Source organism: Spermophilus citellus, assembly GCF_964194105.1.
Source record: "Spermophilus citellus genome assembly, chromosome: 19".
In the NCBI taxonomy this organism is placed as follows: Eukaryota; Metazoa; Chordata; class Mammalia; order Rodentia; family Sciuridae; genus Spermophilus; species Spermophilus citellus.
Genome location: NC_138201.1, coordinates 19,387,548 through 19,408,561, shown reverse-complemented (window position 1 = coordinate 19,408,561; position 21,014 = coordinate 19,387,548). Strand labels below are relative to the sequence as shown.

The following is a 21,014-nucleotide window of genomic DNA, read 5'->3' as shown; positions in this document are numbered from 1 at the left end:
TCAGAGAATACAAGAGAGTCCAGGAGTAGACCCACACACGCCATGCTGATCAACTCTTGACAAAGATGCTAAACCAACTTAAGAAGAGAAAGGACAGTATTTCAACAAATATTGAAACTGGATATCCATATGCAAAAGAATGAGCCTCAACCCAGACCCTACATTATTATTATTTGGGGGGGGTAGGTACCACAGATTGAACTCAGGGGCCCTAGACCCCTGAGTCCCAACCCCAGCCCTATTTTGTATTTTATTTAGAAACAGGGCCTCCCTGAGTTTCTTAGGGCCTCACTTTTGCCAAGGTCGGCTTTGAACTTGCGATCCTCCTGCCTCAGCCTCCTGAGAGGCTAGGGATTATACGTGTGCACCACTGTGTCGAGCCAGACTTTATGTTATTTATAGAAATTAACCAATTAAATTGTAAACCTCCATGTGAGAACTAAATTTAGAGAAATTCTAGGGAAAACTATAAGAGACAATCTTAATGACGTGGAGGTTGGCAAAGATATCTTAAATACGAAAAATAGAAGCACAAACTCTGGGGGAAAAAATCGATAAACTGGACTTCCTCATAATGAAAACCTCGCTCTTCAAAAGTTGCTGTTACGAAAAAGAAAATATGGGGGCTGGGCTGGGCTCAGAGGCCGGTGGCTCATCTAGCAGGCGAGAGGCAATGGGTTCCATCCTGGGCACCACATGAAAATAAATAAATACATAAATAAAATAAAGCTATAAAACGTTTAGAAAAACTGCATCTTTACAACTCAATAATTAAAAGACAAATAACCCCACTTGAAATGGGAAAAGGACTTGAATAGACATTTATCCTAAGAAGATAGAACCAGTTCATTACTAGCCATCAGGGAAATACAAATCAAATCCACGAGATACCGCTTGCACCCACTAGGGTGGCAAGAATAAAAGTCACAGACAATGACAGATAGGGGTGTCGATGTCAAAAATTGAAGCCTTCACTGGGCGTGGTGATGCAAACCCGTCATCCCACCAGTTCAGGAGGCTGAGGCAGGAGGATCACAAGTTGGAGGCCAGCCCTGGATGACTCTCCTCTTTGAGCTCCACATTTGTCACCTGTAAACAGGACACAGGATGTTACTCTCCTTGCCGGACACCTGAGGAGGAATGAGATCACCTGCGTGCACAGAGAAGGTGCCTGGCGCTTTAGGGGGTGTGGCTTTGTGGCATCAGGGACCGAACCTGGGCCTTCCAAGTGCTAAGCAAGCCTCTCCCACTTCGAGGTACAGCCACACCCTGCTGGTCGCTGACCCAGGGCCTCATCAGCCTGACCGTGTCCAGGTTGGAGTGTGGACACTGTTAAACCATCAGGAACTAGTAGAGAACCCAATATTTCTATGTTCATAAACAACAGATAAAAGTGCCCAGTACGGTGTACATGTCTGTAGTCCCATCCGCTCGGGAGGCTGAGGCAGGAGGACTGCGAGGGCTGCTTAGCGAGACCCTCTTTCTAAATAAAAAATAAAAAGGGCTGGGGATGTGGCTCACTGGTTAGGCGCCCCTGGGCTCAACACCCCATATATAGATATCTACACTAGAAAATAGAGACAGAAGCATAATTTTCCAACCACTAGGAAATATACAATATGGACCATTTGATCAATTTTAAAATAAAAGAAAATCATGATTAATTGAAAAATATAAAGTAAGAAGCAAACAAGACCAAACCTCAACAACTACAATAAATGTTAATGTTGCCAACTCACCTATGAAAAGGCAGAGACTCTTGGAATGTGGGCGTGGGCTGGGGACAGTCCCTGAATGTGAAAACCATACAGGGTGCTTCAGACAGGCTCTTAACTGAAGCCCAGAGGTAGACACTGATTGACAGGAGGTGTCTCAGGAGGCCTTGGGACTGGGCCCCACCTGCCAGCACCTCCTGTCCCCTTGCCTGACCTGTGTGGAGGCTGCAAGGCTTTCTGGCTCCTGCTGGCCTCTGGCTCCTTGCTCCCTGAGCAGGTAAGGAGCATCTGTGGCCACGCCCTCTGGGGGATGGCTGGTCCTGGCCACTTGTCAATTACTTTCTTTCCACCAATCAGGAAGGAAGTTCGTGCCTCAGTTGTCCCACCTCCTAGGAGCAGTTGGCTGGCTATTTTCGGAAACTCTGAGAGCCAATGCGCTGATCCTGGAGGTTGAACCCAGGGTGCTTAAGCACAGAGCCACGTCCTCAGCCCATTTTATTTTTAGACAGGTCCTACTAAATTGCTTAATCCCTAATTTGCTGAGGTCGGCCTCCAACTTGCAATCCTCCTGCCTCAGCCTCCCAACCACGTCACTGGGATTAGAGGCGAGCACCACCACTCCTGGCTTCTCTTTTTCTTTTAGTGACAATATCTTTAAGAGGTTTTCTTATGTAGATTTGCTTACTGTGACTTACACATGACACAATCTGCGTGTGATGAGTCATAACAGGGTAGCCCACTGGTATGTATAACTTTCATGTCTGTGTGTATCAGTTAAAAATCAATTTAATAATGCTTTCCTACTAAAGTGTAGCCACCGTGATGAAACTTTATGTCAATTGCCATAAACTGAGGTACCCAATAAAATGAGGGCTGGGGATGGGGCTCAGTGGGAGAGCACTTACCTAGCATGTGTGGGGCCGAGTTCAATTCCTTTGTACCACAGAAACAATCCTCTAAAACGGAGGGGGGAGGGATTTTCTGTTGGAAACTGCTTTTAATGCAAACTGCTTTTAATCTAAAGGGCTGTTCTTTCTCTGTTAAAAGGGAGATGTGCACAGGGCGCGGTTGTACACTCCTGTCACCCTAGCAGTTTGGGAGGCTGAGGCAGGAGGATGGCAAATTGGAGGCCAGCCTCAGCAACTGATGGAAGCCCTAAGCAACTCAGCGAGACCCTGTCTCTAAATAAAATATAAAAAGAGCTGGGGACGGGGCTCAGGGGTTGAGCACCCCTGGGTTCAATCCCTGGGACCAGAAAATTTTGAAACCTTCTTCACATAATCAGAAGGATTGCAAGAGACAAGATGGATGGATCTGTCTGTTCCTGTCATCTTGGTGCTTTGTCTCTGGCACACGGGGACCCTGAAGGGCGTGTCCTCACCGGGCTCCCACCGGTCTATCCTCTGTAAACTGGAACAGCAGTACCCCCTGCGGAGGGAGGTGGGAGGCCCTGACAGGAACAGAGACACCCCAGAGCTCCCCAGCACAGCGCCCCCTATGGGTGGGGTCTTTATTGCCATTGTAACTTACCCCTCCCACGGGGACTGCTCCCAGGCAGCCCGAGGGGTCTCTGGAACACCTCCTCTCTGCGCATGCTCACCTCCAGCCTCGTGGGGGAGGCTGACACACACGCCCTGTCTTGTCCCTTTCCTGTGCCTGGCTCCCAGTTGAGCGCCTCTCCTCTCCAAGCCACCTGGGTCCCTTAGGGCGTCCAGCTGCTGGAACAAAGCCCCTCAGGCAGGGGATTCGAGACGCCACCACGTGTGGAGGCTGAGGAGGCCCAGGCCAGGAGCAGGATTTGGAAGGGGTTTGTGCCCTACTTCCCAGCTGACATCCAGTGGCTTATGACCCCAGTTGACAGGAGGCAGAGGGGAGAGGTTGGATCTTCATGTGGCAGAGGAGGCGGGAGGCCAAGAAGCTTTCTGAGCCTCCCGGCCTCCCTGCCTCCCTGCCTCCCCTGGTTGACGGGCCTCTGTTTATTTATTTGCAGGCGGAGCTGAGAATCAAAGCCACAGCCCCTTTGGGAAGGGACTGTCTGGCCTCAGAACCTCCCGAAGGTGCCACCTGTCAATGCCATCCTCTGGGGCTTCAGATTACAAGGCACAGACTTTGGCAAGACCCTACTCTCCAGCTACACAGCCCCCCGGGCGGTGGCAGCCCCGCCACCACCCGAGGCCCCCTAGCAGGAGCGCTGTCCCCAGGATCATGCGTAACCTGAGCTGGAGAGGCCTGGGAGCCTCCCCAGAAAGTCCCCTTTCACAGATGGACAGACTGAGGCCCAGACAAGTCCTGCTCCCTCAGACCCTGGGGAGGGCCTCTCAGCCAGGAGCTTTTCAGGGGTCCACGACGGTGGCTCAGTTGGTGAGTCGGGGAGGGAGAGGGGACCAGGCTGAGGCGTCAAAATGAATAAATGTCTAATTAAATATCCACAGAACAGAACATTCATCAACCAGTCAATGGCATCTCAACCCGACTCTCCTATAGCCAGACATGAATTTTATTTAATGAGGCATGTGGGTGCCTCTTAATCCGTTTGATGTGACGCGGTATGGAAATGCCAGACAGGACCTCGCAGGTGTCTTAAAATAGCCGCGCCTTCAAAAAGAAAGGTTCTGCTTTTCATTTCCTTTTATTTTTATTTTATTTATTTATTTTTTTAAAATTTTTTTTTTTTTTATGCCAGGGATTGAACGCAGGGTTGCTTCACCACAGGAGCCCCGTCCTCAGCCCTTTTTCTATTTTTATTTAGAGACAGGGTCTCCCTGAGTGGCTCAGGGCCTCGCTAAGTGGCTGAGGCTGGCCTCCACCTTGCGATCCTCCTGCCTCAGCCTCCCGAACCGCTGGAATGACAGGCTAAGAGAAGGTTTTCTAAAGATCCCTCATTCATTCAATGGGCAATGATTCTGACATCAGCAGAGGCCACTTGAGGGTCTCCTGGTGGTACCAAGGGGAGCACAGAGTTACCCCTTCCCTCTGTCTCTGTCCTGTCTGTGTCCTCCGCCAGGGTGGACTCCTTCTTTGCCCACATGGGAGAACTGAGGGCCAGAGAGGGCAGGGCAGGCCTGCGGCCATACAGACCCAGTGCAGAGAGGGACTTGGCCCCCAGGGCTGTCCCCTGTGCCCTTCTGGGGCCTGCAGGCCAGCACCCCAGGAGCCCCCCAGTTCTCTGTGAATCTTGGCTTTGCTGCCCGGGCTTCCCTTCCCCTTGCAGGAGTCTGGAGGAGCCCATCAGGGATTCATGCGGCTCCTCCTGCATTTCTAATTAAGAGAACACAGTTATTCTAATTTTAACATCTCTCTCCCAGGACCTCCTCTCCCTCCCCTTTCCCCGCCATTTATGTAAGGGATGTTTTTGCCTCTGAGGAGCAGGAGGCGGCCCCGGCTTTTCTAGCTGAAGATGAGTCATCTTTTGGAGCGCTCTTTGGAACGTGGGTGACTCAAAACTGCTTGTCTGGGGTCCCTGACAGACGTTTCCTCCATTAAGAAAAAAAAAAAAAAAAAAAAAAAACACCCACCTGAGAGCTGCCGGACCAGGCTGCTGACCAAGACCTTAGAATCATGATCCACCGGCTGCAGCGTGGCCCTGGCCCCGTGTCCTAGCCCTCCCCTCTCTGCAGCCCAGAGTGTCAGATAAAAACACAGTTTCATGGAATTTCAGGTAAACTATGAATGCTTTAAAAAAAAAAAAAAAAAGTATCCCGCAGGTTGCATGGAACACACTTGTGCTGAAAAAAAAATTGCTTGTATTTATCTAAAATGCCCATATAAGTCAGGCACGGTGGCCCACGACTGTTATCCCAGTGGCTCGGGAGGCTGAGGCAGGAGGATCTTCATGTGGCAGGAGGATCCCAAGGTGGAGGCCAGCCTCGGCAACTTAGTGAGTCTCTAAGCAACTCAACAAGACCCTGTCTCTAAATAAAATATAAAAAGGTGTGGTCTGCAGGGCGTGGCTTGCTTTGTGGGTGTGGTTTTCAGGGGAGTGACTTGCTTTGTGGGTGTGGTTTATGGGGCGTGGCTTGTGGGGCGTGGCTTAACCCACTGCTCAGGGGTTCAGTCCCTGTACTTCAGTCGGCTTTTCCCTGCTGTGATTAAGAGATCTGACCATAGCAATTGTAGGAGACGAAAGTTGACTTGGGGCCCAGAGTGTCACAGGTCCCAATCCACTCCTGGGCCGAGGGGAGGCAGGACATCATGGAGGAAGAGTGTGGGGAGGAAGCAGCTCCCATGGGGACCAGGAAGCAGGGACTCCACTCTCCAAGGACAAATAGAGACCCCAAGCCACAGCCCCAGGGCCACCTCCTCCCCACACCCCACCTGCCTCCAGATGCCACCAGAGACCCCAAGCCACAGCCCCAGGGCCACCTCCTCCCCACACCCCACCTGCCTCCAGATGCCACCAGAGAACCTGCCATGCACTGCCAGGTTCAGGCCTCACACTCCTCACTCCTCCTCTGGACCTTCCTGTGTCACCTCCCACGGGGGGCTCTGGGGACACCTTACAGCCACAGCATAGGAAGATCATACAAGTGACATATTTTCATGCATGAAGAACACAGACTTCAAAATCTTTACAGCTTGCAGATATTTTTATGCGGAAAAGTATTCCCTCTCTCTCTCTCTCTCTCTCTCTCTCTCTCTCTCACACACACACACACACACATGCAAACACACGCATGCACACATACAGGAAGAATCATCTTGGAAGAACAAATGGTGAATTAGTACAACCATTATGGAAAACGGTGTGAAACTTCCTCAAACAGTTAAAAATAGAACTACCCTAAGACCCAGCAGCCCCGCTCCCCAATATGTCTCCAACAGAAATGAAACCCGTGCCCATCACAGTGTTGATTCATGACAGCCAAAATGTGCACCCCACTAAGTGACCACTGATATGCAGGAACAGGCAGACAAAACGTGGTCTAGGGACACAGTGGAATACAATTTGGCCCTAAAAAATAATTTTTTTTTAAAAAAAGACCTGGCTGGTGGGACTGCAGACTGGTGCAACCCGTCTGGAAAGCAGGATGGAGATGCCTCAGAAAACTGGGAATGGAACCACCATCTGACCCAGCTATCCCACTCCTTGGTCTTCACCCAAAGGACTTAAAATCAGCACACGACAGGGACACAGCCACATCAGTGTTTATAGCAGCTCAATTCACAATAGCTAAGCTAGGGAACCAACCTAGAGGCCCTTCAACAGATGAACGGATAAAGAAACTGTGGTACATATACACGGTGGAATATTATGCAGCCATAAAGAAGAATGAAATTAGGGCATTTGCTGGTAAATGGGTGGAGGTGGAGCACATAATGCTTAGTGAAATAAACCAATCCCCAAACCAAAGGCCGAACATCTTCTCTGATATGTGGTTGCTAATTCACAATAAGGGGGTGACTAGGGAAGAAGAGGGGAACTTCTTATTAGGCAGAGGGGGGTGAAGGGAGGAGAGGAGTGTAGGGTGGGAGGGACCGTGGAATGAATTAGACATTATTACCCTAAGGGCATGCAGAATGACATGGAGTGACTGGTGTGACTCTACATCACGAAGCTGGACTCCATTTATGTACGATGCAGTCAAAATGCATCCTACTGTCAAGGACAATTCATTGGAACAAATAAAACAATATATTTTTTAAAAAGGACCAAATCCTGTCATTGGAGACATCATGAAGGAACCTAGAACTTTGTGGTAGATGATGTAGCCAGGCACAGGGGGACACATACAGCACCGTCTCCTTCAAAGGTGGGATCTAAACAAGGTCATAGAAATTGAGATCAAGATGGCGGTCACTGGAACTGGGGGGTAAGTGGGGGGACAGTTGGGGATGGAGAGAGGTTGGTCGGTGGGAAGAAGTTATCAGCGTGGTGTTCTGCTGCCCAGTAGGTGACCACCTTATCAAAGATGCACTGTGTATTTCAAAATGGTTATAAGGGAGATTTTTCAGTGTGTTCACCACAAAGCAATGATTGATATTTGAGGAGGTGGGTGTGCCCACCGCCCTGATCTGCTCAGTAAAATGTCCATGTGTTTTTTAAACATCACACTGGACCCCATAAATACAAACCGTTATCTATGTATTAATGAAAAATGGTTTTTAAAAATTTGAACTGAAGACACGTGGCATGGTGACACACGCCTGTAATCTGTCATCTCAGTGGATCAGGAGGCTGAGGCAGGAGGATCCCAAGCTGGAGGCCAGCCTCAGCAATGGATTGAGGTCCTAAGCAACTCAGGGAGACCCTGTGTCTAAATAAAAAATGAAAAGGGCTGGGGACGTGGCTCAGTGGTCGACTGCCCGTGGGTCCTGTCCCTGGCACCAAAAAAGTTGAATGGAAGGAAAAAAAATCATGCCTTTCTAATGAACAGCGACACCACTGTGACCAAAGACCTCAGTTGGAATAGGGGTGCTCCAGGGCGCTGCGTGGGGAGCAGGAGAGAGAGAAGGGACAGGAGAAGAAACAAAGCTTCAAAAGAGGTGAGCGTTCTGCTCAGATCCCCCAGGAAGGAGCCAGACAGGGGGCAGCTCATATGGGTGTGGATGGGGCATGGCTTGTAGAGGCGTGGCTTGGTTGAAGGGGCGTGGCTTGTGGGGCGTGGCTTCTATGGACTGGGCTTGCTGGCAGAGGCGTAGTTTATATGGGTGTGACTTGCTTTGTGGGTGTGGTTTGAAAGGGGCGTGTCTTGTTTGTGGGGCATGGTTTTCAGGGGAGTGACTTCCTTGTGGGTGTGGTTTCTCAGGGGCGTGGCTTGCTCATGGGGTGTGGTTTGCAGGGCGTGGCTTGCTTTGTGGGTGTGGTTTGAAGGGGGCGTGGCTTGCTTGTGGGGCACGGTTTTCAGGGGAGTGACTTCCTTGTGGGTGTGGTTTCTCAGGGGCGTGGCTTGCTCATGGGGTGTGGTTTGCAGGGCGTGGCTTGCTTTGTGGGTGTGGTTTGAAGGGGGCGTGGCTTGCTTGTGGGGCATGGTTTTCAGGGGAGTGACTTGCTTTGTGGGTGTGGTTTTTCAGGGGCGTGGCTTGCTCATGGGGTGTGGTTTGCAGGGCGTGGCTTGCTTTGTGGGTGTGGTTTGAGGGGGGCGTGGCTTGTTTGTGGGGCATGTTTTTCAGGGGAGTGACTTGCGTGGTGGGTGTGGTTTATGGGGCGTGGCTTGCTCCTGGGCGTGGCTTGTAGGGCGTGGCTTGCTCGCAGGGCGTGGCCTGCCGTCTCCCACCCGCCCCAGGCCCAGGTGAGCCGCAGACTCAGTTTAAAGGTCTCTGCTGCGGAATCACCAGCAGCTGTCCCATCTGCTCCCGGGCTCCATGGCAGTGGGCCAGCTGGGACATGTCCCCTGGGTTCCCTGACCCTCAGCACCATGTCAGAGCTAATGAGAGGCAGGACAGAATGCGGAGCTGTGCACCGGGCCACCCAGTCCTCGGGGCCACTGGGATCTGGTCACATGAGAAGGGGACAAGGCAGGGCGGCAGCACGTACTTTCCCCCATAGAGGCCTGTCCGTCCCCTGCCTGGCCGGCCATCCCCGCGGCTGTCACAGCTACCCCTGTCCAGTCCCTGGTCCAGTGCCATCTGTGGGTCCCCAGGGCCCCCACGTGGCGGTGCGACCTCCTGTTTCCTCACAGAATTTCAACAGAACTGTCCCTACCCCAGCGGCCTTCCTAAGTGGCCGTCTGTCATTTCAAGCCCCTGTTGAAGGTGTGTCCTTGTGTTGGCGGGACACGGACACCCTGAGACACTCCACGGTGACACGGGGCTCCATCAGGGCTGGGCAGGGAGTCACATGGTCTGGTCACATCACTTTGGGTCATCAAATGAAGCCACCGCTCAGGGTCCGGATGAGTCTGGGTTTTGCCTAGTGGCTGCCCCCAGGTTTGTGTCTCCAAACCAGAGCCTCAGGAAGGGTGCCAGCGTCCCCGCAGGTGACAGAGCAGCTTGGCCCTCCTAGGCCTGTGTCCTCCACCTGGCAGCCAATGCGTCCCTGTGTCCACCCAGGAGCCCAGGGAACGGCCCTGGGTCACCTTCCTTTAATTCCATTTTTGGGGGGATACTGGGGACTGAACCCAGGGACATTCGGCCACTGAGCCCCGTCCCAGCCCTATTTGGGGTTTTATTGAGAGACAGGGTCTCACTGAGTTGCTCAGGGCCTCGCTGAGTTGCTGAGGCTGGCCTCCAACTTGCGATCCTCCTGCCTCAGCCTCCCAAGCTGCTGGGATGACAGGTAAGAGGTGAGGCCACGTGCTCTGGGTCACCAACGTCCACCCCAGTTCCTCTCCCATGGGCACACCCAGCTGGCCCGTCTGCATCTGCACTGAGGACGCCTGATCAATTATCCATCTGGCTTCTGTTGGCTCAGTGAGTGACAGACGGGTGCTAGGAAGTGACTCTGGTGTCATGAACCCCCAGAGACCAGGGGTGGCTTCCCTGGGCCCCTGAAGGAGGGGAATGGACAAATGTCACATCTTTTATTTATTTATTTACATTTATGTGGCCTGGAGGATGGAGCCCAGGAATCGAGAGCTAGGCAAGCACTGCCCGATGCCCAGCCCCACCCAAGTTCACAAGCATCCAGCACCGAGCACTTGCTCCTGACCGCGCTGCTCAGGGTCCTCGACACAGGAGCTGACCACTGTGTTGCTGTCGCTGATTTTTTTTTTGCTTTTTCTTGGTGCTGGGATTCAAACCAGGGCCGCATGCACTGAGCCACCCCGGTCCCCACACCCACTCCCTCTGCTAGCCAGCCTCCTGCCACAGGAGGGACACCCAAGTTAACCAGCTGCAAGGATGAAGGCTAATTTGGGCTCACGGGTTCCCGGACTTGGTCCAGGGTCCCGGGGCCTCCTGTTTGAGCCTGTGGTGCGGCACACCTCCATGGTGGAGCCCCCTTCTGTCACACCTCATGCTCCTGCCAGGGCCACTATGCCCTTCAAGAGCACGTCCCCAAGGACAGTCCTCTCACTAGCACCAACTCCCAGTAGCTCCCCAGAAGGGCCTCCAAGCTCTTAGGACATGGGCCTCTGGGGGCTTCTAAGATCCATGCTGGCTGGGCGCAGTGGTGTGGCCCGGCATCCCAGGGGCTCTGGAGGCTGAGGCCGGAGGATCGCAAGTTGGAGGCCAGCCTCGACAACAACGAGGCTCTAAGCAACTCAGTGAGACCCTGTCTCTAAATAAAATCCAAAACAGGGCTGGGGACGGGACTCAGAGGTCAAGGACCCCTGGGTTCAGTCTCCGCAGCGCCTTTCTCGCCCTCAGTGAAGACTAAATCGCTCCTTTTGCTCAGTGACGGCGGCCTCCCGATGAGGCTGCTAATGAGTCCTCCAGGAATCTGCGTGTGCTAATCACACACGGCGTACAGCTTAGCGGGCGGGAGCCCATCCTCAGCCCACGGCTGAAGCCTGGTCCCCCGCTTTCCCTCCCTCATTAACTAATAAACTGTTTGCTTTATCTGATGTCAAAATCGCCTCCTGAGAACCAGTCATTGGGAAAAACACTCAGAGACGTGTGCATCCAGCAGGCACAGCTGTGGACCTGCAGAGTCCGGAGGAGCGAGGACGGGGGTCTCACTCAGCCAAGACCCCTGCCTTCCTGACCCTGGGCCTCAGTTTCCCCATCTGTGCAATGGGAGGGTTGGACGGGGTCACAGAGTAGCAAAGTTTTACTTAGGGGGCTGGGGTGGAGGTCAGCGGCAGAGGCTCACCTAGCACGTGTGAGGCCCTGGGCTCGACTCTCAGTACCGCCTGTAAATAAATAAGTAAGATAAAGGTTTGTGTCCATCGACAACTAAAAATAACTTATTTAAAATAATTAGAATTTATAAAGGCTCATCAGCAACTAACTCTCTATATAAAAATATCAAATAGTAGCCTCCATCAGTTTGCTCTGTGGGTGTAATAAGCTCCAGCACAGTCATGAGCAAACATATGGTGCTCAATCATTATCAAATCTTCTCCCATCCTTTCCCGCAGGGGTTCAGCACAGACCACGGATCCATATCAATCGGGAGACAGACGTGTTGGCTCATGGCTGTCACCCCAGCAGCTCGGGAGGCTGAGACAAGAGGATCAAAAGTTGGAGGCCAGCCTCAGCAACTGATGGAGGCCCTAAGCAACTCAGCGAGACCCTGTCTGTAAATAAAATGCAAAATAGGGCTGGGGACGGGGCTCGGTGGTCGAGGGCCCCTGAGATCAATCCCTGGTGCCAATATATATATACATAAATCCATGAACCAGACAGAGATGCCAACCCACGACAGAGCCCTGACCTTGACTCTTCACCCACTTCAGTACCATCTACCTGTGACACTATAGCTCCTCACGTCCAAGGGTGGACTCTGTCCCTCCAACCTTTGGTTCTGGATTCAGACTCCTGGCTCGAGTTGTCCAGTTGAATGAAGGAGCTTCACTGTGAATGAGGACAACATGCCCCTCCCGGCCTCACCCTCCAGAGGTGGCCAGTGTTTCCACACATTCTCTGGCACCTGGGTCGTCACCATGGGAAAGACAGGAGGAGGAGGGACACATGGGCAAGGTGCTCTCAGCTGAAACTCAGACTGAATGTCAGCTGACCCCAGATATTGATTTTGGGGAGACTTTTGTTACACGGCGGTAGTTGACTGATACATCGAATGCTAAGCTGGGCACGTGAAGCTGTTTTAGATCTCTCTTTGGCTCTGACAAAGAAATAGCTTAAAAAAAAATAAACATTTGGATGGAGAGCAGAGAGTGCTCAGAGGGAAACCGGAATGATCAATAAACAAATACAAGCTCATTCTTTTTTTTTTTACCATCAAGGAATTTAAATCACTCATAAAATTCTAATTCCCATCTACCAAACCAGTAAAGATAAACACACACATATGGCGATATTGTGTGTTGGCAAGAGTGGTAGAAACAAAATCTCGTCCCCAGCTGGTGGGTGTTCAGATTGATACAATGCTTTGCAAATGTGGTAGCATCTACCAAATTGGTAATGGGCATGTGCCGTGACCCAGTGATTCTGCTTCTAGAGAAACTCCCGCCTCTGCACCTCTATTCGTCAGCTTTGCATTACTGTAATGGATTACCTGAGAAAATTGACTTATAAAGAAAAAAGGTTTATTTGGGCCCATGGTTCTGGAGGGCCCAGGCCAAGATATAATGGCTTCCTGGTTACATCATGAGCTCAAAAGCAAAGAGAGAGAACAGGCAGGGTCCCACAGTCCCTTTTTTTAAAAAAAAAATATTTTCTTTTAATTGTAATTGGACACGATACCTTTATCCTATTTATTTTTATGTGGTGCTGAGGATCGAACCCAGGGCCTCACATGGGCTAGGCGAGCGCTCTACCACTTAGCCGCGGCCCCAGCCCTATAAAATAATTTTATGGGAAAATTCTCTTAGAAATTATTTTCTTGCTGGGCATGGGGGTGCACGCCTATCACCCCAGCAACTCGGGAGGCTGAGGCAGGAGGATGGAAAGCTCAGCAACTTAGCGAGGCTCTGTCTCAAAATTGAAAAAAATAAATCAAAAGGGGCTGGGGAGGTGGCCGTGACATGAGAGCACTGTTTCTTAGGAAAATAATTTTTCTTTTTCTTTTATTTCTTGGGACCAGGGATGGAACCCAGGGATGCTTAAGCACTGAGCCCTGTCCCCAGCCCTTTTTATATATTTAGAGACAGGGTCTTCCTGGGTTGCCTTGGGCCTCACTACGTGGCTGAGGCTGGCTTTGAACTTGGGATCCTCCTGCCTCAGCCTCCGGGCCACTGGGATGACAGGGGAGTGTCACCTGATGAAATAATTTTTCTTATGAAAACTTTGGGGCTGGGGCTGGGACTCAGGAGCAGAGCGCTGGCCTCGCAGGTGTGAGGCACTTGGTTGGGCCTTGAGGCTGGGCTGCTGACCAGGCCTCCCTGCCTCCGCAGCCATGAAGCACGTCCTGGGCCAGCCCTGTGCCAGGTCAAGGTGGGAACCTCCCGCCTGGAGGGGACTTGGGATGGCGAGTGCAGGCGGGCAGAGGGGCAGCCCTGCTGCCCAGGAGTCTGAGCGGGGCCCCTGCCCTGGGAGGCCCCTGTGTGCCCAGCAGCTCCACTCCCCACCCCCACCCGGGAGTGGGCCGGAGGCAGGGCTGGTCCCTCAGACCCTCCAGCCTGGCTGCTTGCCCACTCTGACCCTCAGTCTTCTCTTCTGTGAAATGGGCCCGGGGAGGCGGTGGGGCAGCACTCAGCCCGGGGACAGACCCAGCCAGCCCAGGACGAGGACGGTGACACCCCAGCTGCCAATTTGAAGGAGGCCGTGGGGAGGCCAGAGGGGGCTCCCGGGACTGGCTGCCAGGTGGGCGCCAGGTGAGGACACCGTCTTCCCGCCAGATGTCCGTGGTCACTTCTGCTCACCGTGCCCACCACGTGGTCACCTGTTGACGTCTAGCGGCAAAGAGGGTGGGGAACCAGGTGTCCTGGGGACTCTTGGCCCAGCTCCAAGGCAGGTGGACCTCAGGGACAGTGGGCAGCAGAGGCCCCTCGGCCGGGCGGGGAGCAGGAGGGCCCAGGAGCTGCCGAGGGTCGGGGGCGAGGAGGGCAGCGTGGCCCTGGGGTGTCCAGGCCGCGGAGTTCAGCAGGGGCCAAGCAGGCGGGGGCCATGTCGAGGGCACGTGCTCGGGTGACAATGGCAGGTGTGGTGGCAGAAGGGCAGGCCCGTCCCCCGGCGCAGAGCCGCTGGCTCCTGTCCCCAGCTGGGCTCCCTCAGGGAGGGTACCCTGGCCACAGTGGCCTGGGCTCGCCTGGGCTCCGGCGACAGGATATAGCCCTGCAGTGACCACAGCCTCGTGAGAACAACCACAGAGCTTTATTGACCACACCAGGAGCCGGGCTCCGCGACATCCAGGTCGTCAGTGTGAGCTCAAGTAACAGGCAAAAGGCACAGAGGTCCCCGTCCCCAGCTGCAGAGCAGTCAGTACTGTGCCCAGCCCCACGGTGGGCCTCCGCTGGACCCGAGAGGCTGAGCGCTCAGCAGACACGTGGCGTGCAGGTGTGGCTGGCTCCAGGCGCACGGTGCACAGCCCGGATCCAGGGCCTGCCCTCCCCGGCCCCAGACCTGGAGGAGGCGCTGGGCACAGCGGGGTCTGAGCTGTCCTCTGGTGGCGTCCCCTCCTGGAGGGCAGGTCCTGGGCGGCCGCCCAGCCTCCTCGAGGCCAGGATGGGCTCGGGGCCCCCAGGAGGCTGCCAGGCAGTGCAGGGCAGGGGAGGGGATCTCGGGCAGGAGGGGACACGGCGGCGGAGGGACACTGCAGCCGGGGGACACCGCGGCTGTGTCCGGCTCAGGTGGGCCGAGGTATTGAGCGCGGCACAGGAGCGGCAGGGACGCTGGGTCTCTGTGCTAAAGGGACAGCAGAAGGCCCCATGGGGCTCAAGGACACTCCAGGGACGGCTCAGGGTGTCCTGGGGTGGGGGGCAGAGGTCACGCGGAACCAGGAGTTTCTACAAAGACGCAGAGCCACTGTCACAGTGGCCCCCGGAGGGGACAGAGCCGCCCCAGGTGCCTGGCTCTGGGCTCTGGTGTCCAACTGGCTCGGCTCCTGGTGGCGGCTGGGGACAGTTCCTGAGGTGGGCGGGGCTGGCCCAGGACACGGCCGTCCCTGGTCCCTGGCCTGTCGTAGCAGCTGCCACAGGGAGAGTCCTCACGGGGGAGGAGGCACACAGGCCAGGTGCCCCACAAGCCCTAGCGTCACCAGGGAGCCCTTCCCTGAGACCACGAGGGTGACACGCGGGTGACTCGCCTTTAGCGACAAGGAAAACAAACACGAGGGTGTCCCAGCTCCTGGTGGCCACACGGAGTGGGCCGCGGGGCTCGAAGGAGGAGGGACACAGCACACTGACCGCGGGCTCCTACCCACGGGGCGCTCGGGAGCTAGTGGGAGGCGTAGGCTGGGCTCCAGAGCCCTGAGCGGGGGCTGCCTCTGCGACCAGGAGGCAGGGCACTGAAGGAGGCCGGAGACGAGGCCGCTGGATCTAGGGAGGAGGGAGAGAGAGTGAGCAAGGGAACCTCTGGGGAGTAGACGTGTCTCCAACACTTTTAAGCCAAAACAAGCATTGATGAAGCGCCTGCTGCATGCCTAGGACACTTTCCTGATGAGGCCTGGGGCCTCCAGGAGGCAGCAAAGGGAGATCCTCAGGGGTATGATGTGGAGAGGGCGGACGTTGAGATTGTGCAGTGCCCAACCTGTGCAGCTGTGCAGGACGCCCCGTCTCCTGTTCCTACGCAGGGGCTCACCCTCTGGGGTGTGGACAGGCTTCCGGGGGTCCCTGGGTTTTCGTAAGAGGACATACTTCTGTAGACAGAAGCACTCTTCCAGATGGGAAGGGGTGAGAGCCCACCGCAGGCTCGGCTATAAGGGACTCGTGTGACCGAGAGAGAGCTCGGCGTCTCCTAGGTCCCGTGTCACAGGTGAGAGGCGCGGCAGGGCAGGGGCTGTGATTCCAGGAGCCAGGACATGTGTGGCATCTTATTTCCAAGGAAAATGCTTCTCTCTATGAAACTCTGCCCTCGTTCAAAAAGTCCATTCCCTAGCCTCCACCCGCGGTTGCCCAGGGCCAGGCGCAGAGCCTGGCTGGGGGCCCCTGGGTGGCAGAGGGAAGCCTGCACCCAGAAAGGGCCACCATGCACAGCTGCACAGGTTGGGCACTGCAACCCCATTAGATGGTGCTCCCAGAAGGATGTGCCTCTGGAGGCCTGCGGGGTCACTGGGCCTGTAGGGCCACCAGGTCTCAGGTCCCTCGGAGACAGAGGGGTGGTCAAAGGAATAGGCTTTGCGTATCCTCCCTCTGGGCTACTCACAGTGGGGACTGTGCCCAGGGCTGGCTCGGGGCGTGAGGACCACGGGGCCGGCGAGCTCCCGGGGCGCGTAGACCGCGTGGTAGGCTGCAGGGGCGGACGGGTCAGCGTGGTCAGTACGGTCAGCGAGGGTAGGGCAGGCAGCACCCCCACAGCACCCCACGGCACCCCCCCGCTCACCTATGACGGTGACGGCCGTCCCGGCCAGCAGGGTGAAGAGCGAGAAGAACAGGGCCTGGTAGGAGTCCAGGAGGTGCTGGAAGAGGCCAGCCCCGTCTGCGCGGGGACACCGTCAGCAAGTCCAGGCCAGGGCCACCCCAGGCCCCGCCAGCCCCGCCGCCCATGAGGGCCAGCCCAGACCGTCTGGAGGGTGGCCTGCCAGTGTCTGCCGGCCCCAGGATGCCCAGCAAGGCCACCAGGGCAGGGGACCCACTCAGATTCCACACTGCGTCCCCTCCAGGTGGGAGGTTTCCCACGGTGACCTGGCCCAGGGCCGGCCCAGGATGCACCTCGTGGCTGAGGAGGCAGGGAGGCAGGGAGGCCAGGAGCCCAGCCTCGAGGCCCGGCCAAGTGCCCGCCGGCCAGCTGGGGAGGCCCCGTGGGAACCCGAGCCATGGTCACGCTGCCCGTGACAGGCGGCTCTGGCAATGGTGCCCGGGGACAAGAGGGTCGAGGGGTTTGGGAGCCAGAAACGGCTCAGGAGGGCGGGTCCCAGGAGGGGAGGACACTGACCAGGGCCACCCGGGAGGAGGACGCTGTGGCCGGAGCGGGGGTTGTGGGGGGTCACAGGTGGACAAGAAGCCAGGGCCGGTGGGGTCCTGTGGCCACTGCGGGGACCCAGGCCCACCAAGGGCCTCAGGGGGCCCAGCCGCCCAGTGACCCCGACTCTGGATACAACACTGGGGGGGGGGGCGCAGGGACCGGAGTTCAGTCCTCGGTGCCCAAAAAAAGGTGACTGTCACCTCCAGGGACATCCTGCACCTAGGACCCTCCAAGTCGGCATCTGACCACAGGTTTCCACTGACCCCCGAGACCACGCTGGCCGGCCCTGCCCCTGCCCACCCAGGTCCCTCCCGTGACATCCCGTCCCGACACTCACAGGGGCCAGCCCCACGGCGATCCAGGACCAGGGCCACTGTCACCGGTATGCTGAGGACCTGGTTAGTGGCAGGGCTGGAGAAGGTCAGGGCGGTGGACAGAGGGCCCTGGCTGCCCGCCTTGGGGTCCGAGATGCCAACCGTGTAGGTGACGAAGCTGGGCAGCCCCGGGGACTTCTCCTTCAGAAAGGCCACCACAGCGGGGGACCCCGACCTGACCTGGGAGAGACGTCAGGCTGCAGGGACGCTCCACAGAGCCGCTGGCCGGGGGGACCCAGCACACGGACAGACAAACCAACAGACAAACGAGTAATAAATACAAATTTTTAAAAACTCTGCAAAACCAAGCCAGGCACAGTGGCCCACGCCTGTCCTCCCAGCGGCTCGGGAGGCTGAGGCAGGAGGATCGCAAGTTGGAGGCCAGCCTCAGCCGCTTAGTGAGGCCCTGAGCCACTCAGCGAGGCCCTGTCTCTTAATAAAGTATAAAAAGGGCTGGGGACGGTCACCACATGGGTGGCCAACGTGAAGTCCGACTGTAGTCCCCGCGGACGCCCCGACCCCTCCGCTCACCTCCAAGCTGTCCAGGATCTCCGCGGCCCCGAAGACCTTGACCTCACGGCTGGACAGGTGGTTGCTCAGGAGGATCTCGGTCTGGTCCGCGTAGAGCCCGGGGCTGAAGGGCACCTCGGCCCCCACCTGCTCCATGGAGGCCTGGCCCCCGGCCACCGAGGCCATGACCACCAGGGGCGTCCTCCTCGAGCTCAAGTGCCTCAGCTGCCCGTCGGTCAGCCTGTGCATGGTGACCGAGCAGAGGTACTGGCCTGTGGAGACAGGGGCGTCTTGCTTGTCCCTGTCCCCCGCCTGCACTGACGCCCCACCCTGTCCCTGCCTCTCCTGACCCTGCACCGTCCCGCGGGTGCGGCGGTGGCTGAAGGCCAGCCTCCTGTGGGCACAGGAATGACAGAGGCCAGGCCCTGGTGGCACCGCACAGGACGGACTCCCGGGAGGGCCCTGGGCCAGGCTGGACAGTGGCCCCTGAGCCAGACCGTGACCACCGGGCAGCCCGTGGGGGACAGAGCCCCTCAGCCCTGGCTCACCCAGTGTGACGTCGAAGTCCGGCTCGGCCGAGAACACGTCCGTCGCTGGGAGGTCGAAGACGTCCTGCTGGAACCGAAGCTGGCAGCCGAGGAGGGCCTCGGGCCGCAGGGCCGGGATGGCCGCCCTCTGGGCAGCAGAGCAATCGCCTGTGGACGGGCGGGGTCAGGAGGCCTGGCCAGCAGCCACCACACCCGGCCACGCAAGGCAAGGGACGGGTGGGCCCCAGGGAGGCGAGGGACACCGGCCAGGAGCAGAGTGTCCCCTGGGTGGGAACAGGTGGCTGGGCGCAGCTCGGAGGCATAGAGCCTGCCCATTCAGGGGTCCTGGGCTCTGGGTGGCCTCTGGGCTCAGGGACACCGGGAGCCACCTCCCCGCGGCACAGACCTCTCAGGTTAGAGCTTCTGTCTCCCACGGTGACGGTCACTCTGGAGGCTGTGGCCTCCTGGAAGCTGGCCTGGGCTGTGTGGACACGCCGGGCCACGATCCTCTGGGGGACACTGACCACGATCTGTGGAGGGTGAGGCAGCCGGTGAAGAGTCGCCCGCTGGCCGTCCATGCTGGGCCCCCCGAGACCCCCCCTGATCCTGTGGCCGGCGGACACCCGGCCCCAGGTGACAACAGGGTCAAGGCCTGTCCACCGGGCCAGCACAGCGTACACTCAGTCCGCTGGACCTCATGACCCGGCCTGCGCCCCTCTCGACCTCATGGCACCTGTGACACCCAGATGGCCTTCCTGTCCAGGAGCTCCTGACCTGACCTCGCAGCCAAGAGGACCCACTTTAGTCTCCTGATCTTTACTCAGAGTCGTCAACCCCCACTGCAGGCCACAGGCGGAGGCCACACTGACCCCAGAGCCCAGGCACTGTCTCCTTCCAGGTCCCCAGGGGCCAGCCGGACAGGACTGACCACCGCGGCCCCAGACAGGACACCCGGCCCTGGCTCCACCCCAGTCCGTGTCCCACTTGATGCCTGTGGCTGGGCCTCGTCCCCAGCCCTGTGTCCAGCCCCTGTGTCCTGCCCACCCTTGGGGACACAGGAGGCCCCAGGTTTCTTGACAGCCCCACGTAGAGGTGCGACCCCCACCTGGACCCACTATGACCCCCACTGTGCTGCCCACCCCCTGCCCCGGCTCCCCTCACGAAGGGCCGTGTGCGCCTGGTCATCCACGTGGACGGGGTCACCCCAGCCCTGTTCCCTGTGGTCACCTGTGCTCAGCCGCGGGACCAGCTGCCCAGACCTGACGCCTCCAGGATCTGACCAGAGACTGGCCAGGCCCAGGACGTGCAGCCCTCCTTCCAGCAGCCACCCAGGGCCCTGCGCCCCGGGACCCGCCTGTCCCCGACCATGGCTGGGCCCTTCCAGGAGGCCAGCTTTCCAACGGCAGGACACGCCCGGTCCCCGGCCACACAGGCACGGCACTCATGTGCCACCAGGGTCCACGCTGACCCGTCCTCAGCCAGAAACATGGAGCCAAAGGGTTGGTGCCTCCAGAAGGCTCCGAAGGTGACCTGGTGGCTTTGATCTGTGGGTGACGTCACATCATTGAGCTTCCCTCGGGAACCACTGGTGGCTGCTGGGCCCTGGTGCGTGGGCACTGGCACCGACCCATGCGGTCACCTCCCGTCCCCTCCCTGCTCTAACATGGGGAGACGGAGGCTTGGGGACCACGGAGGCTTGGGGACCGTGGGAAGCTGTTTCCACCTCAGAGTCCGGGCGGCTGACCCAGCCCGTGGTACCCAGACGACTCAGATGGACTCAGGCAGCTCAGGTGGCCTCAGTGACTCAGGCGGCCTCGGTGGCCTGAGCGTTTTTCTTAGGTTCCCCTGAGAGGAGTGGCCTCTGGGGAGGAGGCCCGGGGGTCTTGTCCCCCCTGAACAGCACAGCATGGTCACAGGGCACATGGCGCTTCCCTGCTGTCACCAGCCACCCAGGGACGACTCAGAGTGGATGCAGGACTGCACAGGCCACAGGTCACACCGTGCCGCAGCAGTGAGGGACCCGACTGAGCACCTGCAGGTTTGGGGACCCAGGTCCTGGCTGAGCCCTGGACACATGGTACTGATTTAAAGGACAGGTGTTCCCGGCCACAGGCCAGGGTGCTGCTGCCCGCAGAGGGTGGGCCAGGCCAGAGCCCACTGCCCTACCTCCTTGTAGGTCCTCAGGTGCCCAGGGACCTCGTAGTGCACGGTCACGGACCCCGCGTCCCGGGCCACGGCCACCCCCGTCTTGGGGTCGACCTGGAGGATGCTGTCGGCTGAAGAGCTCCAGGTTCCTGGGGCACCTGGGAGGAGAGGCCCCATGTCAC

The 21,014-nt window shown here is 57.3% G+C and overlaps 1 protein-coding gene across 2 annotated transcripts in view; it reads right to left on the bottom strand.

The window, feature by feature from the left end:
- Window positions 1-14,536: 14,536 nt before the first annotated feature.
- Window positions 14,537-21,014, bottom strand: part of NUP210 (nucleoporin 210) — a 55,860-nt gene continuing 49,382 nt past the window's right edge. The window contains exons 33-40 of one of the 2 annotated variants that reach the window (XM_081276255.1): window positions 20,854-20,990; window positions 19,094-19,217; window positions 18,709-18,855; window positions 18,182-18,432; window positions 17,614-17,830; window positions 16,695-16,790; window positions 16,518-16,601; window positions 14,537-15,691 (exon numbers count right to left, since the gene is read on the bottom strand). In XM_081276255.1, the coding sequence (XP_081132381.1) occupies window positions 15,591-15,691; window positions 16,518-16,601; window positions 16,695-16,790; window positions 17,614-17,830; window positions 18,182-18,432; window positions 18,709-18,855; window positions 19,094-19,217; window positions 20,854-20,990 (1,157 nt within the window). In that variant the 3' untranslated portion in view covers window positions 14,537-15,590. The remainder of the gene's footprint in view (window positions 15,692-16,517; window positions 16,602-16,694; window positions 16,791-17,613; window positions 17,831-18,181; window positions 18,433-18,708; window positions 18,856-19,093; window positions 19,218-20,853; window positions 20,991-21,014) is intronic. The other variant, XM_081276254.1, reaches the window with a different exon arrangement.